A 21,646-nucleotide genomic window follows, 5' to 3' on the forward strand; every position below is an offset into this window, starting at 1 on the left:
TTTACATATAGTACGACCACTGGTACCTCTACTAGTATGTCATTCAATGCCTCCAAATTTGGTTTGTACTTACTGTTTTGTTTTGTTTTTTAACACTGGAATAGTCATTTTGTTTATTGGAAATGTGTAATTTCCAAATTTGTGCCGGGCGGGGAGAATCGCCTACCATCCTTCAATTAATCCGACCTGTCAATTAGGTGTACTTGAAACAGACTGTTTTAAACAAAAAAGCATCACCCTGATATTTTTCTGTACACGGTCACGGGGAAATCTCCCTGCTCTCCAAAGCAATGTGTCACTTTAAATGCTAATTTGCCTTGCTTCTTTTTATCCAAGACGAGAGGTAATCCCTTGCCAAATTGCATCACGAGATGCGAGCATCCAGACGTGCGCCGATTGCCTTTGCGTCGTTACCACCTGCTAGTCTTGTGTACAATAAAAGAAAAATAAACAGTACGCAGCGGCTTTTAATGTAATTAAACTGCGCCGGGATGGGATCAAAGTGGCACAAACCTGGAAACGTGCTTGAAAGCAGGAGGTTGTGGTTGGTGTTAGAGGGATGAACTGAACCTTTGCATAATTGTGAATTTGAAACCTATTACCCATAATTTGCTGAAAATGTTCCCCTATTGCGTAAGTATTACTTTGACGCCATCTTGTGGCATCTTATTATTGTTGGCAGGTTTACTCCATTGATGGTGTTATTTCCATTTGTGTCTAAGATGTCCTATTTTTTTGTTGGTCATTGAATGCACCTTATCGAAGAAATCGATGAAAGTTTGTTTTTAGATTATGTCACTTCAATTTGTCATTTACAACACCACAAATCTACAATATTTGAGTCTAATAGTTTATGGATGTGTATTTATTTGCAGATTTTTGATGGGATCTGGGATTTTTAAGGGATATAGTGAGTGATTCTGTTAAATCTGGGTGAAACGATTGATTTCAAGAATATTTTGTAAACAATTACTTCCAGTTTGGGTCACACAATTACTTCCTGTTTGTACAGGGGTCAGTGTTGTTTTGTAATGGAATTTTGGATTCGTTTTCCAGAGGGTAACACAATTTGTTATATTTTGTTTATTTAATGTCAAGGAGATGATTGTAAATATAACGTGTATGAATGCCCACCTTTGTCGTTCGGTGCTAAAATAGTGGTGACGAAGTGACGACCTAAGCGTGGGAAAATTAAATTTCTTAACTCTTTTACTGCCACACGTCATCCAAAAAACAACCCCGGCAGCGCCAGCTGATTTCGAGCATTTTAACTCATCTTTCAAGGCAAACTGAATATTGTGTGCTGTCACTACGTAAAATGAAAGATCGCGTTCCATTCTTTAGTAATCACCATTTGAAAATAGGTAATTTGAGTGACATTGAGCGAAAATTTTAAATATAAAGATAAAGAAGCTTTTTGTGAAAAGATACATTTTCTGCACAACAGTGACTTTGACACTAAGATTTTTTTTATTTAGTGATGCTCTGTGAATTAGATTTAATGTGACAAAGTCTTTGATCATTCGCGTCATCCTTGAAAACTTTTCTATTTCATTGTATAGTCCATATTGTCCATATTACCGGGAGACCATTGAAAAGAGATACAATGCTGCCATCTGCTGGCCATTATTAGTGGGTGTTTTAAAATTTTACAACCCCAATATACAAGGCAGCGCTGCGCGGATGTTACCCTACCCATTGAGGAAACAAAACAGTAAACGCCAATTAACGTTTTTGGCGGCATTCATTTGGATTTGACTATACGTCATTAAACGTTTTTGGCGCTAAACGAGATATTGGTTTGGCTTGAAAAAAATGGCGGACTGACCATGACAGAAAGGTGATGAATGACAGACCAGCAAAAATATGTAAAATACCCGCCTCTGATCAATTCAAACAGTTTGTTTTAAGTGCTTTGCCGCCATTGTGCGGCATAGACAACTACGTCAGGGTGGTGGAGTCAATTACTTGTGAATTTTCACTGTTCCCAACAGGGTACGGGCTCGATCCCTCATGCATTGCCGGGGTTAACTGCACACGGAAAGGACAACAGCGCATTGATCTTACCTCATACTCCTGGGAGAAGCGCAGGCCGTCATTGGCCTTGAGGTGCTCGATGTGGTCGGCCAGGCTGGCGACAGGAATGGGCGGGTGCTCTCGCATCCCTAAAAGAAGAAAGGAGACAAAAAAAAGGTAAGAACGTGTGATGTGGCTGAATGCCACAAGATGGGGTGGGACCATGAGGTGGCGTTGATGCGTCGTGTGACGATAGATGGCGAGCGAGGACACAGGTGGGTGCGCACAAGTGACTGTGGGGTGTGAGGCATGCTTCTGTGAGGGCTACGAAGCAAACGCGGCTCCGGAGAGAAAATGCGAGCGAGTGAGAACCCCGCAAGTCACAACGGATCAGTCACACTCTTATTTCACAGGAAGCAGGGGGGGGGGGGGGAAGTGACTGGTCACCCGCCAGAACTCATTTCTTTGAAAATATCTTTTCTTACAATAGAGCATCCTTTGGAACAGCCTGGAGCGCCTGGCCTGGATTACTTTCAAACAACCGCGCCGATTCACCATCGCAACCCCCCCACCCCCATCCGCTCTTGCTGCTTTCTAGAGTTATTGGGGCGATTTATTGCTAATCTGTTAGCGCAAATTCCCCCATGTGCCTTTGATCTTGGCTTAAAACACATAGCCGCGAACCAGTGAGATCACAAACACGGCGTGGGGTTCATCATCCATCTTTTATGTCACCTTCACAACACTCAAAGAAACATTCAAGATGCTCGGTTGCACAATAATCAACAGCATGAGATGAAGTGCGGTACACAAGTTCTTTGGTCTGCATGTCGGACGCTGTTCCCACCTTTGCGAAGCTGCCTCACGATCACAAACATAAAATTGTTTACAATTACAAGTGTGCAAAATTAGACCGGGTGATGAGCCTCATCCTGCTTCACCAAAGACAGGATGATCTGATCCCATTGGTATTTCCCCCCCACATACTTTTAAGCTGGAGCCACCTCGTGATCAAAAACAATGAATTGTTTCTAGACACAAGTGGTACAAAATCATCTTCAGTGATGAGCCACATGCTGCTTCACCAAATCACAATGTTTTCTGACTCGGCAGCTGTTGTTGACCGAGCCACAAAAGATCACAAACATACAATTGTTTGAATGTAATTGTTAGTGTAAAAATAACCTCACGAGATGAGACACATGCTGCTTGATTAAAAGCAGTGTTATCTGATCGCATGCTTGCTCTGGTATATTTTCATTACCAGAGGAAACAAAATAGGCCACTCCGCCGGGACCCGCATTGATTTGCCCCCCTTCTGTAACACGTTTAATCGGTAAACAAATACAGAGCAGCTCAGCCTCTGACTAGCAGACGCCAAGGCTAGTAATACATTTTTGCAGTCCATCCAACTTGCTAACTCGTTTGAAACGTTTTTTTTGTACTCAAAGCGCCGAGCCGCCCAAAGCACATTGACTGCTAACTGAGACCTCTCCACGCCACGACACCCGAGCAATGAAGCCAATTAAAAGCAGCAATTTAACATTAGCCTCTCCGCTGCCAGACGAGTACTTTACAGCCACGGTACGGATGAAATGGAGAGTAAAGACGGAAAATAGCTGAGTTTATGTAGAACACGTGTATGCTCGTCAATCTGTGAAGTCCGCTGCTTCCGTGGAGTGCAAGACTGGTGGGTTTGTGATGTGGTGGACATTGAATGGGATTGAATGAGAAACACAATTAACAGCTGTTACCACCAAGCAGTACAGTTCCGAACTCTCCAAGGCCACGAGTTGATTGTTTGACAGTGAATTACCAATTCGGGTGAATAAATAGGGGCAAAAACACGGGCCGTAGAATTTTACCGAAGTGAACTGTACTGCTGTGGCGGAGGGCGGGGCTTAGGGCGACATAGCAGACTAACTTGGCGTGTTGGGGCTGCGGTGAGAGCTGGGACCTGTGGAAAAAAAGGAGAGTCATGGAGGAAGGAAGAAAAGAAGGAAGAAGAAGAATTGCTAAATAGGTAACGAACTACACATGTATCCGTATTTGCTGGTTTGGACCGCCAGCCACATATTTACTCTGTAAACAAACACAGTGAAGCTCAGCCTCTGGCTAGTGGACATCATTGCTAGTGGAATGCTTGGTTACAAATAGGGCTGGGTATCGATTCAGATTTCCAAAATCGATTTGATTCGATTCAGAAGGGCCCGATTCAATTCGATTCACGGTTCATTTTCGATTCAGTTAAGGATTTCATGCAGTACCAATTTTACTTTTATATAGAAGACATTCTCAGAAGTATCAATGCCGCAAATAGAACCTTCTTATTTATACTTGGTGCGTTAGTATGAAAAAATATATATGAATATATACATTTCAATTTTAATCCAATGCAGTTACATTAATCATGTCAATTTTACTGAACATGACCTGATCAAAACAATAAATAATAATTACAACCACAGCACTATGTAAATAAAGTGGCAAAAACACTGGGCTCCTCTTGGGTTACTCTAAATAACAGAAGAGTACATTTGCATTTGGTAGCCATATTTTAAAGTATCGATATATGCTTTTATGAATCGATATTGGGCTATGGAAAGGAATATCAATTTGATATCGATAAATCCATTTTTTTAAACCCAGCCCTAGTTACAAATAATTTCCAAGGCATTAAATACACATTGTGATCAATGCTGAATATACCCACATATCAAGTTATATAAGGTTGTGCACACTTATGCAACCACATGATCTATTAAAAATATTTCATTTTTTTTCAATTGAGTAGCAACAGGTTATATGTCACAATAATGGCGGAAAAAGGTTTGGAATGATTACCACAAAAAAATGATATTTGAACAGGGGTGCATTGACTTTTTATATCCACTGTATGTTGTAACAAAGTGACTTGTTGCCGGAGCACTTAACAACAATTACAATCAAAGCAGGAACGTGCGCCTGCTGTGGGACAATCAAGTCAAAGAGAGCAAGAAATGGCGGCTGAAGACTCGCACAGCTTGGAAAATTTGATAATAAACGGCTGTCGAGACGAAGCGGGAAAAGACGGAGATGAATGTTGACAGTCCGGGAAAGGAAGAGGCGTCAGAGTGCGCGAGAAGAAAAAGAGGAGGAAGATTATCCAACAGGAGGGAAAATGGAAGACAAAAGGGAACGAGAGGTGGAGTGGGAGGAGGGGAGAAAAGGGATTCTTTAGAGCGCCAGCGCTGCTTAATTCCTCTGCAGGGGTTCAAAGAGGCTGTGTGTGTGTGTGTGTATGTCAATGTGGTCTCTAGTAACCTGTGAGAAGGAATGTACACACGCACGCGCGCGCGCGCGCATGTGTGCGTGTCTGTGCCTGGGTTGACATTTTCTCTCAGCTCCATTGTTCCCTCCACCTACCTCACCTTGACATCAGAGGCAGCACGACTCATTACCAGTTGGGGGGGATGAAAGCAGCTGATGGCAAGGGAGGGCTGGGGGCGGCGAGGGAGGCATGGAGGGGTGGAGGAGAAAGGAAGGAGGAGGCTGAGGTCGGACACCTCAACTAAACCCTCCCCACTCGGCTACTGTGCAGCGACAGTGACGGAGCTGGAAACGCTCCGTTTAAGTCTCAGTTTTGCTTCTCAGAAAGAGGAAAAGAAAAGAGGCTTGCAATTGAAAAATTTCCGAAGCTATGACTCAGCAACCGTGATAGGATTGTGTTGCTTTCAAAGAGGACTGAATGAAAGAGTATTTCCTGGCTGACTCCGGATACAATGCTTTTAGTTACTGTTGCTGTGGGGTGAACCATTTCGAGACCACCATTTGACCTCAGTCTGCTACAATCTGCACAGATAGCGACAGTCCATCCATCCATCCCTTTTCTTAACCGCTTGTCCTCACAAGGGTCGCGGGGGGGCGCTGGAGCCTATCCCAGCTGGCTTTGGGCAGTAGGCGGGGTACGCCCTGAACTGGTTGCCAGCCAATCGCAGGGCACACACAGACAAACAAACATCCACACTCACAATCACAACCAGGGACACTTTGGAGTGTTCAATGAACCTGCCATGCATGTCTTTGGAATGTGGGAGGAAATCGGAGTACCCGGAAAAAACCCACGCAAGCACGGGAAGAACATGCAAACTCCACCCAGGTGGGCCGAAGCCAGAACTTGATCTCACGTCCTCTGCACTGGGAGGCGGACGTGCTAACCAGTCATCCACTGTGCCGCCGCTACAAGTGACCTGTTTAAGTCTTAGTTATGTTCGTCGAAAAAGGCTACAAAGGGAAAAAAAAAGACTGGCTTGTATATATGTCATGTATTTCTAAAGCGAGTCGGTAACCGTGACGAGATTGTGTCAGTTTCAAAAAGGACTGACTCAAGGAGAAGTTTTCCCGGTCTCAAGCCTTACCCACAATGCCAGTTTTATTTTTTTTTAATGTTTGTTTTAAATAAAATGTTTCTTGTAAAGTTCATTCAAATTTACTACTGCGCTAGCATAGGCAGTTTTTAACCACAGCGAATTTTGACTCTTAATCTCAGACTTAAGTGCTGTCGAAGGAACAGAATGTCGCCGTAAACTGACGACTCCAAGTTGCCACCTTCTAGTGGCAACAAACTTAACGATAACATCGGCAGGTAACCGGACAAGCAAGGTGTTATTGGTATGCTTCTCCACTCATGAAAAGTGACATCATTTGTTAGGGTCTTGATTTACACATCTCAAGTTGATCAAATTAGCCATAAGCATCTTTATATACACGTCTGATTAAAGCACATCGTCTCTTCATGACACAAACAAGTCTTGCTTATTAAGAGCACTCGGCAATTTGCCAGTTTGTTTTAGTTGCCAACAAACACCGCTTTTGCACCTTTTTTTCCCGTTTATTTATGCTACGTTATTCACTTATCACTTACTAGGAGTCTATATAGCAAAGCTACTTCCAATTGACGTTCAAGTGACTGATGAGAGAAGCAAATTAATTTGCTGCACAAATTTTACTGTGCTTACACAGACAGAACCAAGCCCCACATGGACACTATTCACAAATTCATCAACTGATTCGGATCAGATAACATGAACCATAACTCATCATCACCATTATAGTGCACGCCAAATAAATGGACCAAGACCAAGTAAGCTGTGATGCGGCCCGTTCATTTCAGCTCAAGTGTGAATGCTGCACGGACCAGGGAAATATTTTTGTCATGTCATATAGTGAATGAATAGAAATGACATCCAATCATGTTTTATTGATGTAGTGATTACAAAATCTGGACTACTTATTTAATTGCAAGGATCCACTGACTGATTAAACAAAAACCCAGAGTTGACACATCCACACCTGCGGGGGCGGCGCGAATGCAACCATATGTCGACGACATGCGCAACGGCTGAAAAGCGGGCTTGGAATGCTGTTTCCTACCTGGCGTCTGGTAGTTGAGTCGTCTCATCTCCACGGGGTCGGACGAGTTGGCCAGCAGGGAGTCTTTCACTCCACCCGAGTGCTCGTCCTTGGGCAGGGGCGACGCTCGCTTCCTGGGGAGACAAACAACAACAACACTGCATCAAAGGGGCGTCCCACTGCTAGGCAGACGTTCATCTACTTAAGTGGAAATGATGAGATGGTTGAGAGTGACACAGATTATTTCTCTTTGCAATGCTTACAAAACAGAGTTAGGCAACTTCCTCGGGGGTCCCTTCTTAACTTAAAATACCTTGATGGGGAGATGTTTGACAATTAGAAGGATCTATAAACCTAAGTAACAACAATAATAAGCATTATTATAATGATATATTCTTGAATAAATTACCCAGACAGCTTCACTGTTTGATGAAACCTCCGGGAGAGATTGAATTTCTGGAATCATCAGTCTTGTCTGAATTTGACTGAACTTCTAGTATGATTGATTTAGCCTAACAGATGGATCATCTCGTCACTAAACGTGCTTTGTTCTCTGACTGGAAATCTGAAGTGACCTCTTAGTGACTGAACTTCCTGGATTGATCACGGTTTAGCTGAACAACCTGGAACAAATGGTTCTTGGCAGAAACGTCTTCGAAGGATCCATTTGTGACTGAACTTCTTGATTGGATCTGTGTTTGGTTGAATCTCCCAGACGGATCAGTTCTTGACTTAACTTTCAAGATGTTTTAGTTTCTGACAAAATTCTGTATTGACCTTAACTTGACCGCACTTCCTGGATTGATCCAAGTTTCACTGGACTACCTGGAAGGATCAGCTCATGGCCGAATGATACATTTTTACCAAATTTTTTATTGTTGGATAGCATTTCAATGGACTTTATTAGATAGATCAGTCTTTAACTTCCTGGAATGAGGCTTTTGGATTATTTTAAATAGGTGATGGTTTGGCTGAACTTCCTGCTATGATCCTGTTCATAACTGAACTTCCTGGTTGGATCATGGTATGACTGCAATTTCTGGAAGGTCAACTGAGGTTAGGGTTAATAGCATAGCTAGCTACTTTTGGACTTGATTGGATAGATCAGTCTTGAACTTCCTGGAATGATGGCTTTCGGATGATTCTGAATAGATTTGGCTGAACTTCCAGGTATGATGGTATTCTTAACTGAACTTCCTGGTTGGACCACACTATGGCTACGGAAGGCCAACTGAGGTTAGCTAACGTTAAAAGCAAAGCTAGCTACTTTTTTTGATGATGACTTGATACAACGTGAGAAAAGAGAGACATTAACCTCATTAGTCTCACAATTAAGGCAATAGAAACACCATCATTTTCCTGGAGTGGTCTAAGCTGGGTTTGGATATAGGACAGCTGCTGTGTGGGCAAGCGTACATGTGCATATGTGTGATTTTCACAGTTGTGTGTATACGTGTGTGCCAACAACACGTTGTGTTTACAGTCTTTCCGGAGTGAGAGGGAAACAGGCGGTTGCTGTAATTAGCTCATCAGCTGTGTGGCACAACACCGGATAATTGAGACCGGTTTTGCAGCACCTGTCTCGCCTGGCGAACCTTAACGTGGGCTCGGCCTCGCTCGGCTTAGTCGACCGTAACTTCGTCCATCAGGTGGACAGGCCGAATGTATTGTAAAGTTCAGACGGCCAGCATCTGTTGACATGCGCACACGCATCCTACATAACGGGCCCTCTGACTGCAAATGGAGACACCCTGTGGAAATTTCACATCTCACTGCACCCCATAAAGCGCAGGTTTTTAGGCCTTCTGCTGAGAAGACGTACAGCTGCATGAACCCGCACCACCTGTTCCGTTAAACGGCGGGGTCTTAGGCTAATACTAGCACCGTGACGGATAATCTAAGACAAGCATGTCTTTCCTCTATTAGAGCCAGACTGTCCAGAAAGGCGGTTGACGACTTGTGCATGTGTGTTCTGGTCTGTGATTCCCATTTATTTACATGACATTTAATCCTCATGTTATGTGGTAGGTCAGATTGACTCATTTAAAAAAAGGTGAAATGGACCTATTGTAAAAGAAGTAAAAAATATTAGTAAGTCTGTTAATGAGATAGAAACAATGTTTATTGGGAATTTTTGGGTGTCTGACATTTTTGGATAATTAAACATGTCCCATGTCAATGTGACCCTGGAGCATTATTTCCAGTCCTGAGTAACAAATGCAACAGGAGGGTTAAGCGCTGGCCTCCAGTCAACATGGCATCCATTTCAATAAGGTTATTCATGTCATGCCTAAAGTGAGTGTGAGAATCTACTTGTGTGTTGGAGTATGTCAAGTGTGTGTGTGTGTGTGTTTGTGCAGTAAGCGGTATTCTTAATGAGGGCAGAAAAAGCCCTTTGTTAAGACTTCTGCCTGGAAGAATGGGTCTCTGCGGATAATGTCAGCTTCAAAGACGGGAACATTTCTTTTTGCGGCACTTTTCCCCCGGCTTGGCATTTACTTGACAATGGGCCATTCTGCAGCCGTGCGCTGCCTTGGCATATTCACATATGGCGGGGAAGGATCGCTGGGGTCGCATGCCGACGCTGGATGGATAATGAAGCACAGCACGGGAAGACAGGACAAATGTGATGAAGAACACGGCCACCACATGTGGAACATGCGCATGTAAAGCCACACCAACCTCAAATCCCACACCTTCCGTGACTTGCTTAAACCTGGATTTCAAAGCAGACTGCTGCCTAATGTTAAAAATGTCATGCTGCCCCTTCAGAAATGATGCGTTTGTCGGACCTTTGGAAAATATTTTTGACCCCATATCTATCTCCAACTACTGCAATCCTTCAGATTAAAATCTTAACTTGGGACTGCTGGGGTTCAACTTTTCACTTATTCAAAGCATGCAAGCAGCAATTCACACATTTTACTCATACTAAGGCATGTTGTTTATTCATTATAGATAACGGTGCATGAGTTAGCTTTAATATTTCTAGTTTCATATTTGTCCACAAGATGGTGCTATTTTTGCATCATTCAAAGCATGCAGCAACATCTCACATCTTTTACTCATGAACTGATATACTAAGGGAAGTTGTTTATTGATTATGGATAACTGTGCATGAGTTAGCTTTAACATTTCTAGTTTCATATTTGCCCATAAGATGGTGCTACCTTTGCCTCATTCAAAGCATGCAGCAACATCTCACACCAGTTTTTTTTTTTTTTTTGCAACGGTGCCTTGCAGCAGAATGTCTTCATGTTTCGTAATAGTATTTATCTTAGATGTCTGCATTCTGCATTAATATTTATCGAGCAGATGGTACAATTTCTACCCTCCATTCAACGCATGCAGTAACTTTTCACAGCTTTTACCATTTCCCATACGGTTGCCTCATTACTCAACTGATCAGCGTATATCGTTTGTCTGTGTTGGATAATGGTGTGAATGTAAATATAAACTTTCACATTTTTAATTCAATGTTTTTTTTCTCTAGATGACTCTCCATCAAAAGCATGCAGCAACATTTCACACCTTTTACTGTTTTGAGTAAGGGTGTTTCCCCATTGAACCGGTAAGTGTGTGTTGCTTATTGATTCTGGTGCCTATGTAATATTTGAAATAGTAATTTTAATATTTGTCCACCACATTCAAAGCATGCAGCAACATTTTAAAGCTTTTACTATTTTCTGCAATGGTGCCTTCTTACTGAATGAATAAGTGTATGTCATTAGGGCCTGAGTAGCTACTGCTGCGAGGTCCCTCTTGTTTTTGGAAGAATTCTTCTTCTTCTTGGTAAACTATCTAATTTTTGGGGACCTAAACATTTATGAAAACTCACCAAACTTTGCCCACCCCTCAGGCTCGGTGAATAATTTGATATTATGAAGTTGCCATAGCATCATAACATATAGCGCCCCCTAGCGTGGAAAAATATGCACCAATCCCGGCACTTTTGACCGAGGGCTACGAAAATTGCCGCCCCGAGACACACAAAAAAAGTTAGTGGAAGCCATATCCTAAAATGTACAGGAAGTGAGCTATGAATTTTTGAATGTCCAATTTTGGCACATTCACTGTGGTCATTCTTTTTGCCCATTTGCCAACAGTTTTCATCCAATACACTTCTAACTTGGCAAGATTCATCTCAAGACCTGGGACAACAACTGGGGAAAAAATGTTGACTTTTTTAAATACTATATGAAATTTTGCCTTTAACTCTTTTACTGCCAAAGACGTTAAATGACATTCTGCAAAAACCTACGGAGGAGCGCCAAAGACGTTAAAAGACGTCCACCCATTTTTTTTTTTTGAAACGGGTAGAGGGAATCCTTCCGCATTTGTGGTGAAAGTTTCCAGCAAGTCTGTTGTGCCTAATGACTATTTTTGGCCCCTAGAGGGCAGCAATGACTCTCTTTTGACAAGATTGGGTGGGCGTCAGTAGAAGACGTGAGGCGGGGCTAGAGTGTTGAGGGGACATTGGCTGAAGAAGCCATAATGGCGGCCGCTTGCAAGCAGCTCACGGTCGAGCCGTTTTTTTCAAAGACATCGACCAACGATAAAGAGCACATTGATGACGACGATGATCATCATCGGTGATGATGATGGTGATTTCGAGGTTGACGCCGAAGTTGGAAGCGCTGACGCGGCGGCTATGACGACGTTATAAAGGTTCACGGGCGAGCGATGCTGACACCGGAAAACACGGAGCACAACGCTCAGGCGGACGTTCAATCGGACGACGAAGAGTGCCCCGAGTCCAATGCATATTCATCGGAGGAGTGTGTACAGTCTGCTACTTGCTATTTATTCCCCGGAAAAAAGGCCGTCAAGAAAGTGTAACGTTTGCACGCGAAACGGACAAATGCGAAAGTAAACTGTTGTGTGAGTCCAGCGGCGTCTCCTTGCACGCAGGAGAGCGTTACAAAAAGAAAAACTGTATTTGAAACATCCACATAATTGTAAGTAGTACCACAGTTGCACACATTTGTAAATTGTTTTGTCAAATTGTTACACTGTTGAATGGAAATAAACGTATTTTGCAAACTAAAAGCACTTTTTCATTGTTGGTGAAAGCCTTTTAAAGTAAAGCACTATTTAGGTGTTTGAGGCATCATTCATGGACAAAAAGAAGTGTACAATTCACTAGAGTGCATGAAATAACATCGTTTCACCAAAAGCTTGTTTTCGCCGCTTTTTGTTTCAAAACAGAGAATTTCGGTGAAAGTAACCATTTTCTATTGTTGATTACTGAAGAACGGAATACGGTAGAAACAAACTTTTTTTTTCTGATGAAAGATGAGAGTCCAATCTTTCATTTGGTTGGATGTGTGTTTCCATAATCCAAACACAACATTTTCTGTGGACCTTGAAAGATCAGTCAAAATGCTTAAATCGGCTGGCACTGGCGACAACCCGTTTCTGAAAACGTCTGGCAGTCAAAGAGTTAATAATTCCTTCATCAAAAAAGAGGAAATGCTTAATAACTCCGCTGTACAAACTCCAAAAAAATCCCAAACTTCTCATGCATCTTAATAGCCTGAAAACATCTATATGATAATATTCGGTTATACATGTAGCACCACCAAGTGGTGACAAAAAATTTCATACTTTACATTTTTATCTATTGTGCCAAGCCCGTTTGAGAAATCCAGTTGCAATTTTGTCAGAAAAGCCTTAAGATATTGATCATGCCCAACACAGAGTATTGTAACTTTTCGCCAAAGGGCGTGACCGTTACGGCGCAGCGAAGTCTGATGATTCACCGTGACAATAAAAGCTGCAGTAACTTGACCCAGAAGATCCTATCTTTTCAAAATTTCAGATCTTTTCAGGTCTGAATGCATCCACAAACTTATATTTATTCGTACTGATAGCGCCATCTACTGGCATTTTTATTTATTTACATTTTTTCTTCAACTTTTTTCCACCAACCACGTTAACTGGATTTACCTCATATTTGCTCAGAAGAATGTTAAGGCCTTCATGATGTCATAACACTAAGTTTGTGAGTTTTTGCGAATTGTTGTGGGCGTGGCAAGGTACTGTTCGCCAAGAAAACAATGCAGATTTTGAGGGCCTAAACATGCACAGAAACTCATGAAACTTGGCACACATATCAGGCCTGGCAAAATGAGCAACATTTTACTGTGTATTGGGCGATTTTTACAAAAATTACTCACTAGCGCCCCCTAGAATTTTTTTAACGAAGCAGCCCCGGTTGTACGTTTAAGTAAGATCTACATAATTTTTTGGGGGGTATATGAGGGATTTCAAGACCTACAAAAAAGTCTCTTGGACCCATAGGCTAAAATAAACAGGAAGTGAGTTACGAATGTCCGTTTGTTGCTGATTTTTGCACATTTACAGGGGGCATTCTGTTGCCCATTTCTCGTACACGTTTGATCCGACTGACTTCAAACTTGGCCTGGACCATGTCAAGACCTAGGCCAACAAAAGGGGGAAAAAAATCTTGAGTTGTACTAGATGACGGGCCAGGGCATCATATTTTTTGTTTCATATTTCCTTTTCCATGAAATACGAAATACGTAATAATTCCTCGGTACATGCTTAAAAAAAATTCCCAAACTTCACTTGTATGTTTATAGTCACGACCTGAAGGTATCTCTATGACAATAGTCAGTTATAAATATAGCGCCACCTAGCCCTTGGGTCGACCCAAAAAATTACGACACATAAGGTAGTTTCATATTTGTACCAAATTATTATACTTTTGTAAGTAAATAAAGTTGATAAAGTAAGTACTTTTTATTTATTTATTCATTTATTATGTCCTCTATGGACAATAAAAGCAATATTGTGCTATGAGTAAAACTAACGATGATGTTGTATATGTACTTTAAAATGGGGGCAACTCATTGCCCAAAAATAAAACGGAGGCTGATTTTTGAGGGTCTTAAAATTGATCAAAACTCATTGAGCTTTGCACACACATCACACCTGGCAAAAAAACAATCCTTAATATGTAAAGGTTTATTATGTCATTTTCAAATAATTTCTGCTTCGAATGTGCAACTACCCAAACGTGCCAGTACCCCAAAGTGGCCCTTTATAGCTGCCCGCAGCTCTAGTTTCTTGATGTTGTTGATGTTGGTGTGTTTCTTAAGAGTCCACCTTGCGTTATAAACTAATTTCATGGGACTTGTTTGCCCTATTTATCAAAGATGGAGTCTGTTGCTTCCTGTGCCTGTTAAAACTCGACAAATATGACTTGACACAGCAATTTAGTCTGCTTCCCCTCCATTTTGTCATCATTTTGCACGCGAGAGGAAACAGACCCACAGTGACGACCACACAACACAAATGGAGGACACATGACTGCTGATGAGTGACAGTACCCACCTCTCCTGTTTGCTGCGTTCATGAAGAAAAGGGAAGGAGGGGATTAATAGGCAATTGTTATCCTCTTGTTTTAATCCAACTCTTTGAAAATTTCAAGCATGAGGCCACTTTTCCATGAACAACCCCATTGCAGGTTCTGAGTATGGCAAACGCACAGGTAGCAATAACAACCGCTCCGGCGAGAACTCAATTATCGCTTTGTGTGTTTTATTGGCAGCAAAAAACAAAAAAAGGGCTCACAGCTTCCAGCCCACACTCCCTCCTGTCAATCTGTCGGCGTGAAGAAAAGGGCTACGGCGGAGGCGCAGCGGTGGGCTGTCTCCAGGCCTGAAATCAAGCTTTGTCGAGTCTCTTAGTGGACTGTGGGGCGGTGCAGGGGCTGACTGGAGAACAGGATGGCTTTTCAACACTTGTTGTTCTTATGAAATGTAATGACTCATCAGGATAGGAGAATCGTCAAACAATGGTCAATTGAGGGAAGAAAAAAGGCACGATTTGTTCCCAAAAACAAGTAATAATCCACATTTATCTTAACATAAACAAAGGCAATTATCTGTATTAATTTCATTTGGAGTCCTGGTCCACAATTAATAAAGGGTTAATATACGCCAAATATAATTATTTGATGTGTATCGTTCGGGCTTAGATTATTTTAAAAGATTGAGCTAAGTGAATAATATTTTGCAACAGCAGTTTTTGGTGGAGTGACAATTTTTGGGTGAGTAGGCGAGATATTGTGGCCAGTATAATAAAGAGTTTGACATCATCGTTTGTTGAGAAACATTTTGGATACATAGAATTTTTATATTTTTCTTATCGGAACTATAGGTTTGAATTTGCTGCAAAAAGCAACTAGGAATGACATGAAAAATAGCAAATATTTTAGTTCCATTACAAAATCATGCAACCACATTAGGCTACTAGTCAACAGTCCGATGAATTAAGAAGCACAATAAGCACGTTGGGCCTTTCAAAAAGTGAAGATCACAGATCATTACTTGACATAAAAAAATAAAGAGAGCCACTTACTTCTTAAAGAGCAGGATGGCTATAACCACACTGATGATGAGCACCACGGCAAACACAGGGCCCATCACCCACAGCATTTCCGTCTGCTCCGCCCCCTGAGCCAGCGACTGCGTGGTGACCTGGATGAGGTCCGAATAGGGACTGGCTGAAAACGTCATCTGCTGGGAAAAAATATGTGAAGTCAGACTTCAGAAGATTTCAGAGATTTGTTGTATAACAAACTTGACAGCTATGGATAGTTGAGCTACAGCCATTCTATGACGGATGTGTGGAAACAGGAGTTCAGAACATGCAGTGAGAGAAACAGGATTTCAGAAAATCCCAAACATTAGTTGAGCTACATCTAATACATCTTCCAGTCAGAAAAATATGAGTCAAGGAAAGGATTCATCTTTGCCAATTTCATTGTACTGTAAACGCTAGTAACTAGCTAATGCTAGTTATTAAGTGACACACCCACTAGAAATGCTTCTCATTGCCTATATGAACAATTGGTGTTTCGTTTTCCCTTTAAAACAATTGACCTCATATCTTCCTTTCGAATTACAGTTCACACATTTAAGGGGAAAATGTCTAAAATCATCATTGAAGCCATTTAATATTTTCGCAACCCTCTGCCTTGGTCAAAAGACATGTAATGGTTGCTTTACTGATGGTGTAATGTGAAGCATCACTGTGAAAACTGTTCTATGATGACTTGAGGTCGGTCACGAGTAGATGATGGAGCAAGGTAAAATAAAATAAAAAATTGACCTAACCCCAAACAGAAGCTTGCCTGGCTTAGCATGTGTTTTTCCACCGCTTCACACCAGAATGATCCAAGGCAGCCAGATGAGACTTGAGCAGTGTGAGCAAGGGGAGGCAGAAAAATGTCCCTCCTACCCTCGGGTTCCGCTCAAGATAAATAGGGGGCATCGCCTCTCCTTCATTAGTGTGCGCGGCATGACGGTTGAGCGAGGGGAGGTGGGGGCGACAATGGCGTGTAAATGAGACGTCTCCCCCTCCCTGGTCCTTCGTCTTCAAATTACGGTGAGGAGGAGGAAGATGAGGCGGAGGGGGGAAGGTGTGAGCTGGAGGTACAGCGGGAGAGCGAGGTGACAGACGAGAGCGCGGAAAAGCTTCTCATCATTAGAGCGCAGCGGGCTGCTCATTGCGCGGCAAGGTGGGGACGCGGTTTGGGAAGGGAGGAGGGCCACGGGTGACAGATCGCGGGCCCTGGCGGGGGGAATCTGGCTCCCAGCGTGCGGCGGCACCGGCAGGCGGCGGTAATCCGCATCATTAGCGGCACAGCGGCCCTCTCTGCGGCACAAAGGCAGATATTAATTGGAAAGATAAACCGAGATGGGCTCAAAGTCGCATATATACTTCTGTTATCGCAACTTGAGCAGAGAAAATGTGAGCAGCGGGTGAGTGAAAATGTGGACACACAAACACACGAGAAGTCAAGTGTGAAAGTGAAAAGGTGACAAACAACAGTGACTGAATTAACGAAGCTCTTATTGCAATAATATTTTTTTACCAATAGAGGGCGCCCAAGAATCTTTTCAGGGTGGGACCAAGATGTTCGATCAAGCACTGACCTTATGAGGTAGACTTATTGGAGTAGTGCGTTTTATGCCGAGTCATCAAATGTTGCCATGCTACACTGAAACGCAATAAGGAAAACTTAAGTCCCTCACCATTTAGTTAGTGTTGTCCATATTTCAAGTGCATAAGGTTCAAGTTTGGTAGAGGTCGACTAAAATCTGTTGGGAAGTTTGCGTATAAGGATCCCAGAAATGAATCCAAATGACCCTAAGAGGCCGCTTCAAACCAAAATGGCAGACTTCCTGTGACTTTTCAGGCATGGCTTCTTATGATAAGACACGGCAAGCAAATTTCATGTTCAAAACGAAAACTGGCTTCAGGGCCTGAATTTTCAAAAAAGACATGGAGGATGCAACCAAATGGAATGTTTGAACAAAAATGACCATAAAATGGCCGCTTCAAACCAAATTGACCGACTTCCTTGTCTTTTCAGGCATTTGTTCTTGAGACTTTTTTGTGGATCTACTTATGTTAGACATGCTGAACAATTTTTATGTTCAACTTCAAGCATGCATGCATTTAAAAAATAAACAAATCAAATTGTATTTAAAATCCTGCCAGGAAGTGACCAACAATAACTCTAAAATGGCTGCTCCAAACACAAATGGTGGGCTTCCTGTGTGTTTTCAGAGATTGATTCTCGAGACAATTTTGTGGAACTACATGACTGACACACCTTGTAAATTTTATGTTGAGAATCTGCCTCTGTGGACTGATTTTTCTAAATATTCCAGGGGATGTTACAAAATGTACACTTTGACTAAAAAATCAACCTAAAACCAAAATGTCCGACTTCCTGTGGCTTTTTAGCCATTGGTTTTTGAGACAGTCCTCATGGATCAGACAGGTATGCCAAACAAATTCCATGGTTCGAAGTGAAACTGGCATCAGGGGCATAACTTTCCAAAACCTTTACTTCAATTTTGAAGAACCCCTGGAAATAGACAATAATAATCCTAAAATGGAGGGCTCTAACCAAAATGGACAATTTTTGGGCATAGGGGTATACTCATGATGGATAGGCATACCACATTTCATGTTCCTCAGTAACCATGCTTTGCAGAGGGGGGGTCGACACGACGCACATGTGTGAATAGACGCGTTTGTAGTGTGCTCCTACTACAATCTGAGTTTTATATGCTTAAAACACCTTAAATGTGAAGGTATTTAACGCTTAATGTTGATTAACAGTTTGCTGCTGGAAATGGCCCTGAAGAAACCATGTCCAACTAAAAAAAACACGGAAGAAGCCAATGAAGCGCACGGGAGCGATATGCTAACCGGGCTAGCTGCTGGGCCCTCAGCCGATACCGCGGCCGTGCTCGCTGCTATTGGGGAAATGAGCCAGAAAACGGACGAGAGATGTAATGCTTTGCAGTCCGCTCTGGAGGAAAACCAGGTCATTTTGAAAGAGCATGAAGGCGTTTGTCTGCGGTGGAAGAAGCAAAAAGTGACCATGACTAAGTTGGCTAAACTGGAGCAACAGGCTGCGCGGCTGGAAGAAGCTAACAAGGCTTTGCAGGCAAAAGTCACCGACTTGGAGGCTCGTTCCAGACGACAGAACATTACATTTGTGAATCTGCCAGAAAATGCCGAACTTGGGAATCCAGTGGACTTTGCGTCAAAGTTGATGCCATTGCTTTTTGGTCATGAGCACTTTGCGAAGCCTGTTGAAGGCTCCCAGGCTAGGCAGCCAGCCAGCTAAGTCTGCTAACAAGCCTCGTATTTTGATAGCGAGGATCCACAGTAACCGCGTCAAGGAGCTCATTAAGCGGTTGGCAATGGAACACTTTCCTTTAATGTACAATGGACACCGCATTCACATTTTCCCGGATTTCCCTGTTGAGATTGTGAGACGTCAACTTTTCGAGGACACAAGGAAGAAATTGAAGGCTGCGGGTCATCGCACGGGTTTCATCTATCCTGTTCGTCTTCGGGTTACCCATGGCAACGTGACAACTACGTTCAACACACCGGAGGAGGTGAAGATCTTTGCGGACAATTTGGTGACCAACAAGGAAGATTGAAGAGAACTTTGGCGCTGGACACTGATTATCTCATGCGATCCACATTTGATCCTTGGACACTTTTTAATTTTCTGGTCATATTGAATGATCATTTCAGGTAACACTTTCTAAGGTTTTAATTTTTGACCAAAATAAGTCCTGTCTTTGAGTTAGTTGGATGTATCGTCTTTGCTGATTTCAAAGCCACAGTGCCTTGTATTTTTAAGGTCAATATACGATAGGCGTTTTATTTTATTGACTTTTTTTTTACCCCATTTAGATGAGTTCACTTTAGGAAGTAGTTATTTGTGTTTTAACAGCTTAGTGGTTTAATTACTAAGTACTGTTAGAAGTACCCCTTAGACAGATGTTAGTTGTTTTTTGCCCTGCTTTGTTTTGGAAAGTAGGGCAGAGTGGAGTGAGGGATTCTGTGTATGTTTTGTATATTTGTTTTTTTGTGTTCACATGGAGTACTGATTTGGACTACTTCCATAATCATACTTTTGCTCCCTCATTTACGGATCCTGTTTTTAGAGAATGGAGCCATGGGTATAGAGTCGATTAAAAATGTGTATATTGATAACAAATTCTGTTCATTTGAACAATTACAAATAAAATTGTATTTGCCTAAAGGTCATTTTTTTAGATTCTTACAATCGAAGAGTAGTCAGGCAGAGTATCCCAACATTTAAAAGTCTCCCTTTGTTTAAAATCTTAATGGGGCCCTCGGAATTTAAAAGTTTAATCTCTTCACTAGTAAAACTTTTTTTTGAGCAAATAGACTCGTTCCACATCGTTGATTCAGCAAAAACGGGAAGAGGATCTCAACATAACAATTAGGGACCATATATGGCAGAGAGCGCTGAGTGACATTCAAAAATGTTCTGTTAACTCTAGGCTACAGATAATTCAGTATAAAGTAGTTCTCAGGTTCTATTAATCGAAGGTGAGGTTAAACAAAATATTCCCACAAACATCACCTCTATGTAAAAGATGTAAGATAACGGATAGCACATTATTACATATTTAAATGGTTCTCAAAATAACCATTGATCCTGACCCCATAATTGCTCAGTTTAGTTTCATTGCAAAAATTGGATCATGATAAGACTTTTGTGGGTGCTTATGGCATGATGATAGCAAAAAGGTGCATCTTGAAATTACGGAAGTCTGATGTCCCACCCTACTTTGAAATCTGGCTTAGGGAATTTGTAGGAGTGTTACATATAGAAAAAATAAGATACAAGGTATCAAGCAACTTCCAAAAGTTTTGTATTGTACAGTATGGAAGCCAATTTTAGAACACTTGAAATTATAGTCGACCCCTACTCCTTCTGTCATCATTTGATGTATATGTGGACTTTGGTTATATTAAAAAAAAAAGGATAAGTACTTCAAGGTGTTTGTATGTATGCATTGCGATATGTATAGTGCACGTTTTGGGGGAAATGTACACATGTAGAGTATACAAATGTACAGTTTGTCATACATTTCTTCATGTGATTTTTTTTCTTCCTTGGGTATTTAATGTATGTGTATATCTTGTCTCCTATGTGTCAAGGTGACAATTAGTGGAAAGCCAACAATTGACAGGAATTGATAGTCACTGTTTGTTGTATGTTGTTCATTGAAAACGTTTCTAAATAAACATGGTAAAAACAAGAACAAAACATGCTTCGCAGACAGTATCAGAGGCGCAAAATAAGTAGGGCACCGACTGCCCCCCTCCTGAGTAGTAATATGTGCCTTACCCAAAATTGTATCCTGGCATTTTCTGGTGCAGTTGGGTAAATAAATGCCCCTGACCACAATATGAGCAACTGCAAATTTACACAAAGACACTTAGTTGCTTTGGACTGAGAAGGCGCATTAAAGCTTTTGAGTGGCAGCGTAATTACTGCGAGGCATTTGCAAGTCGAACCATAAAGTGGGAATGAGATCACAGCATTTAACGCTGTGAAATGTTGATTGGATTTATATGACTGAGTCGCAAAGAAAAGTTTACCAGAGCCGCCATGGCCTTCTTGTTTACAAGCTACACGCCAATGAGCTGAAACGCTTGATGACACGGAATGTTAAAAAAGAAAGAAAAAAAAGGTCTCTTTATTGCAGCGAGGCCGAAGAAGCAGAAAATGACTGACTCCACAATGGTCAATTCATTGTGATGCCTCTCACTGGATCTGCTGCGTGACCAGGCTTTTATCAAATTTGAGTGATTTCGGTTCAATTGGATGATCCCAAGTCCTCTGCTGTGACAG

At 41.9% G+C, this 21,646-nt stretch overlaps 1 protein-coding gene across 20 annotated transcripts in view; it reads right to left on the reverse strand.

Moving 5' to 3' along the window:
- ptprfb (protein tyrosine phosphatase receptor type Fb) overlaps positions 1-21,646 on the reverse strand; it is a 257,682-nt gene that overhangs the window by 24,661 nt on the left and 211,375 nt on the right. For 12 of the 20 annotated variants that reach the window (XM_077555456.1, XM_077555452.1, XM_077555447.1 and 9 more), the window contains 4 exons: positions 15,796-15,956; positions 7,429-7,541; positions 3,941-3,973; positions 2,068-2,165 (listed from right to left, as the gene is read on the reverse strand). In XM_077555456.1, the coding sequence (XP_077411582.1) occupies positions 2,068-2,165; positions 3,941-3,973; positions 7,429-7,541; positions 15,796-15,956 (405 nt within the window). The remainder of the gene's footprint in view (positions 1-2,067; positions 2,166-3,940; positions 3,974-7,428; positions 7,542-15,795; positions 15,957-21,646) is intronic. The other 8 variants (XM_077555459.1, XM_077555457.1, XM_077555453.1 and 5 more) reach the window with 2 other exon arrangements.

This window comes from Vanacampus margaritifer, chromosome 2 (assembly GCF_051991255.1).
Source record: "Vanacampus margaritifer isolate UIUO_Vmar chromosome 2, RoL_Vmar_1.0, whole genome shotgun sequence".
Lineage (NCBI taxonomy): Eukaryota > Metazoa > Chordata > Actinopteri > Syngnathiformes > Syngnathidae > Vanacampus > Vanacampus margaritifer.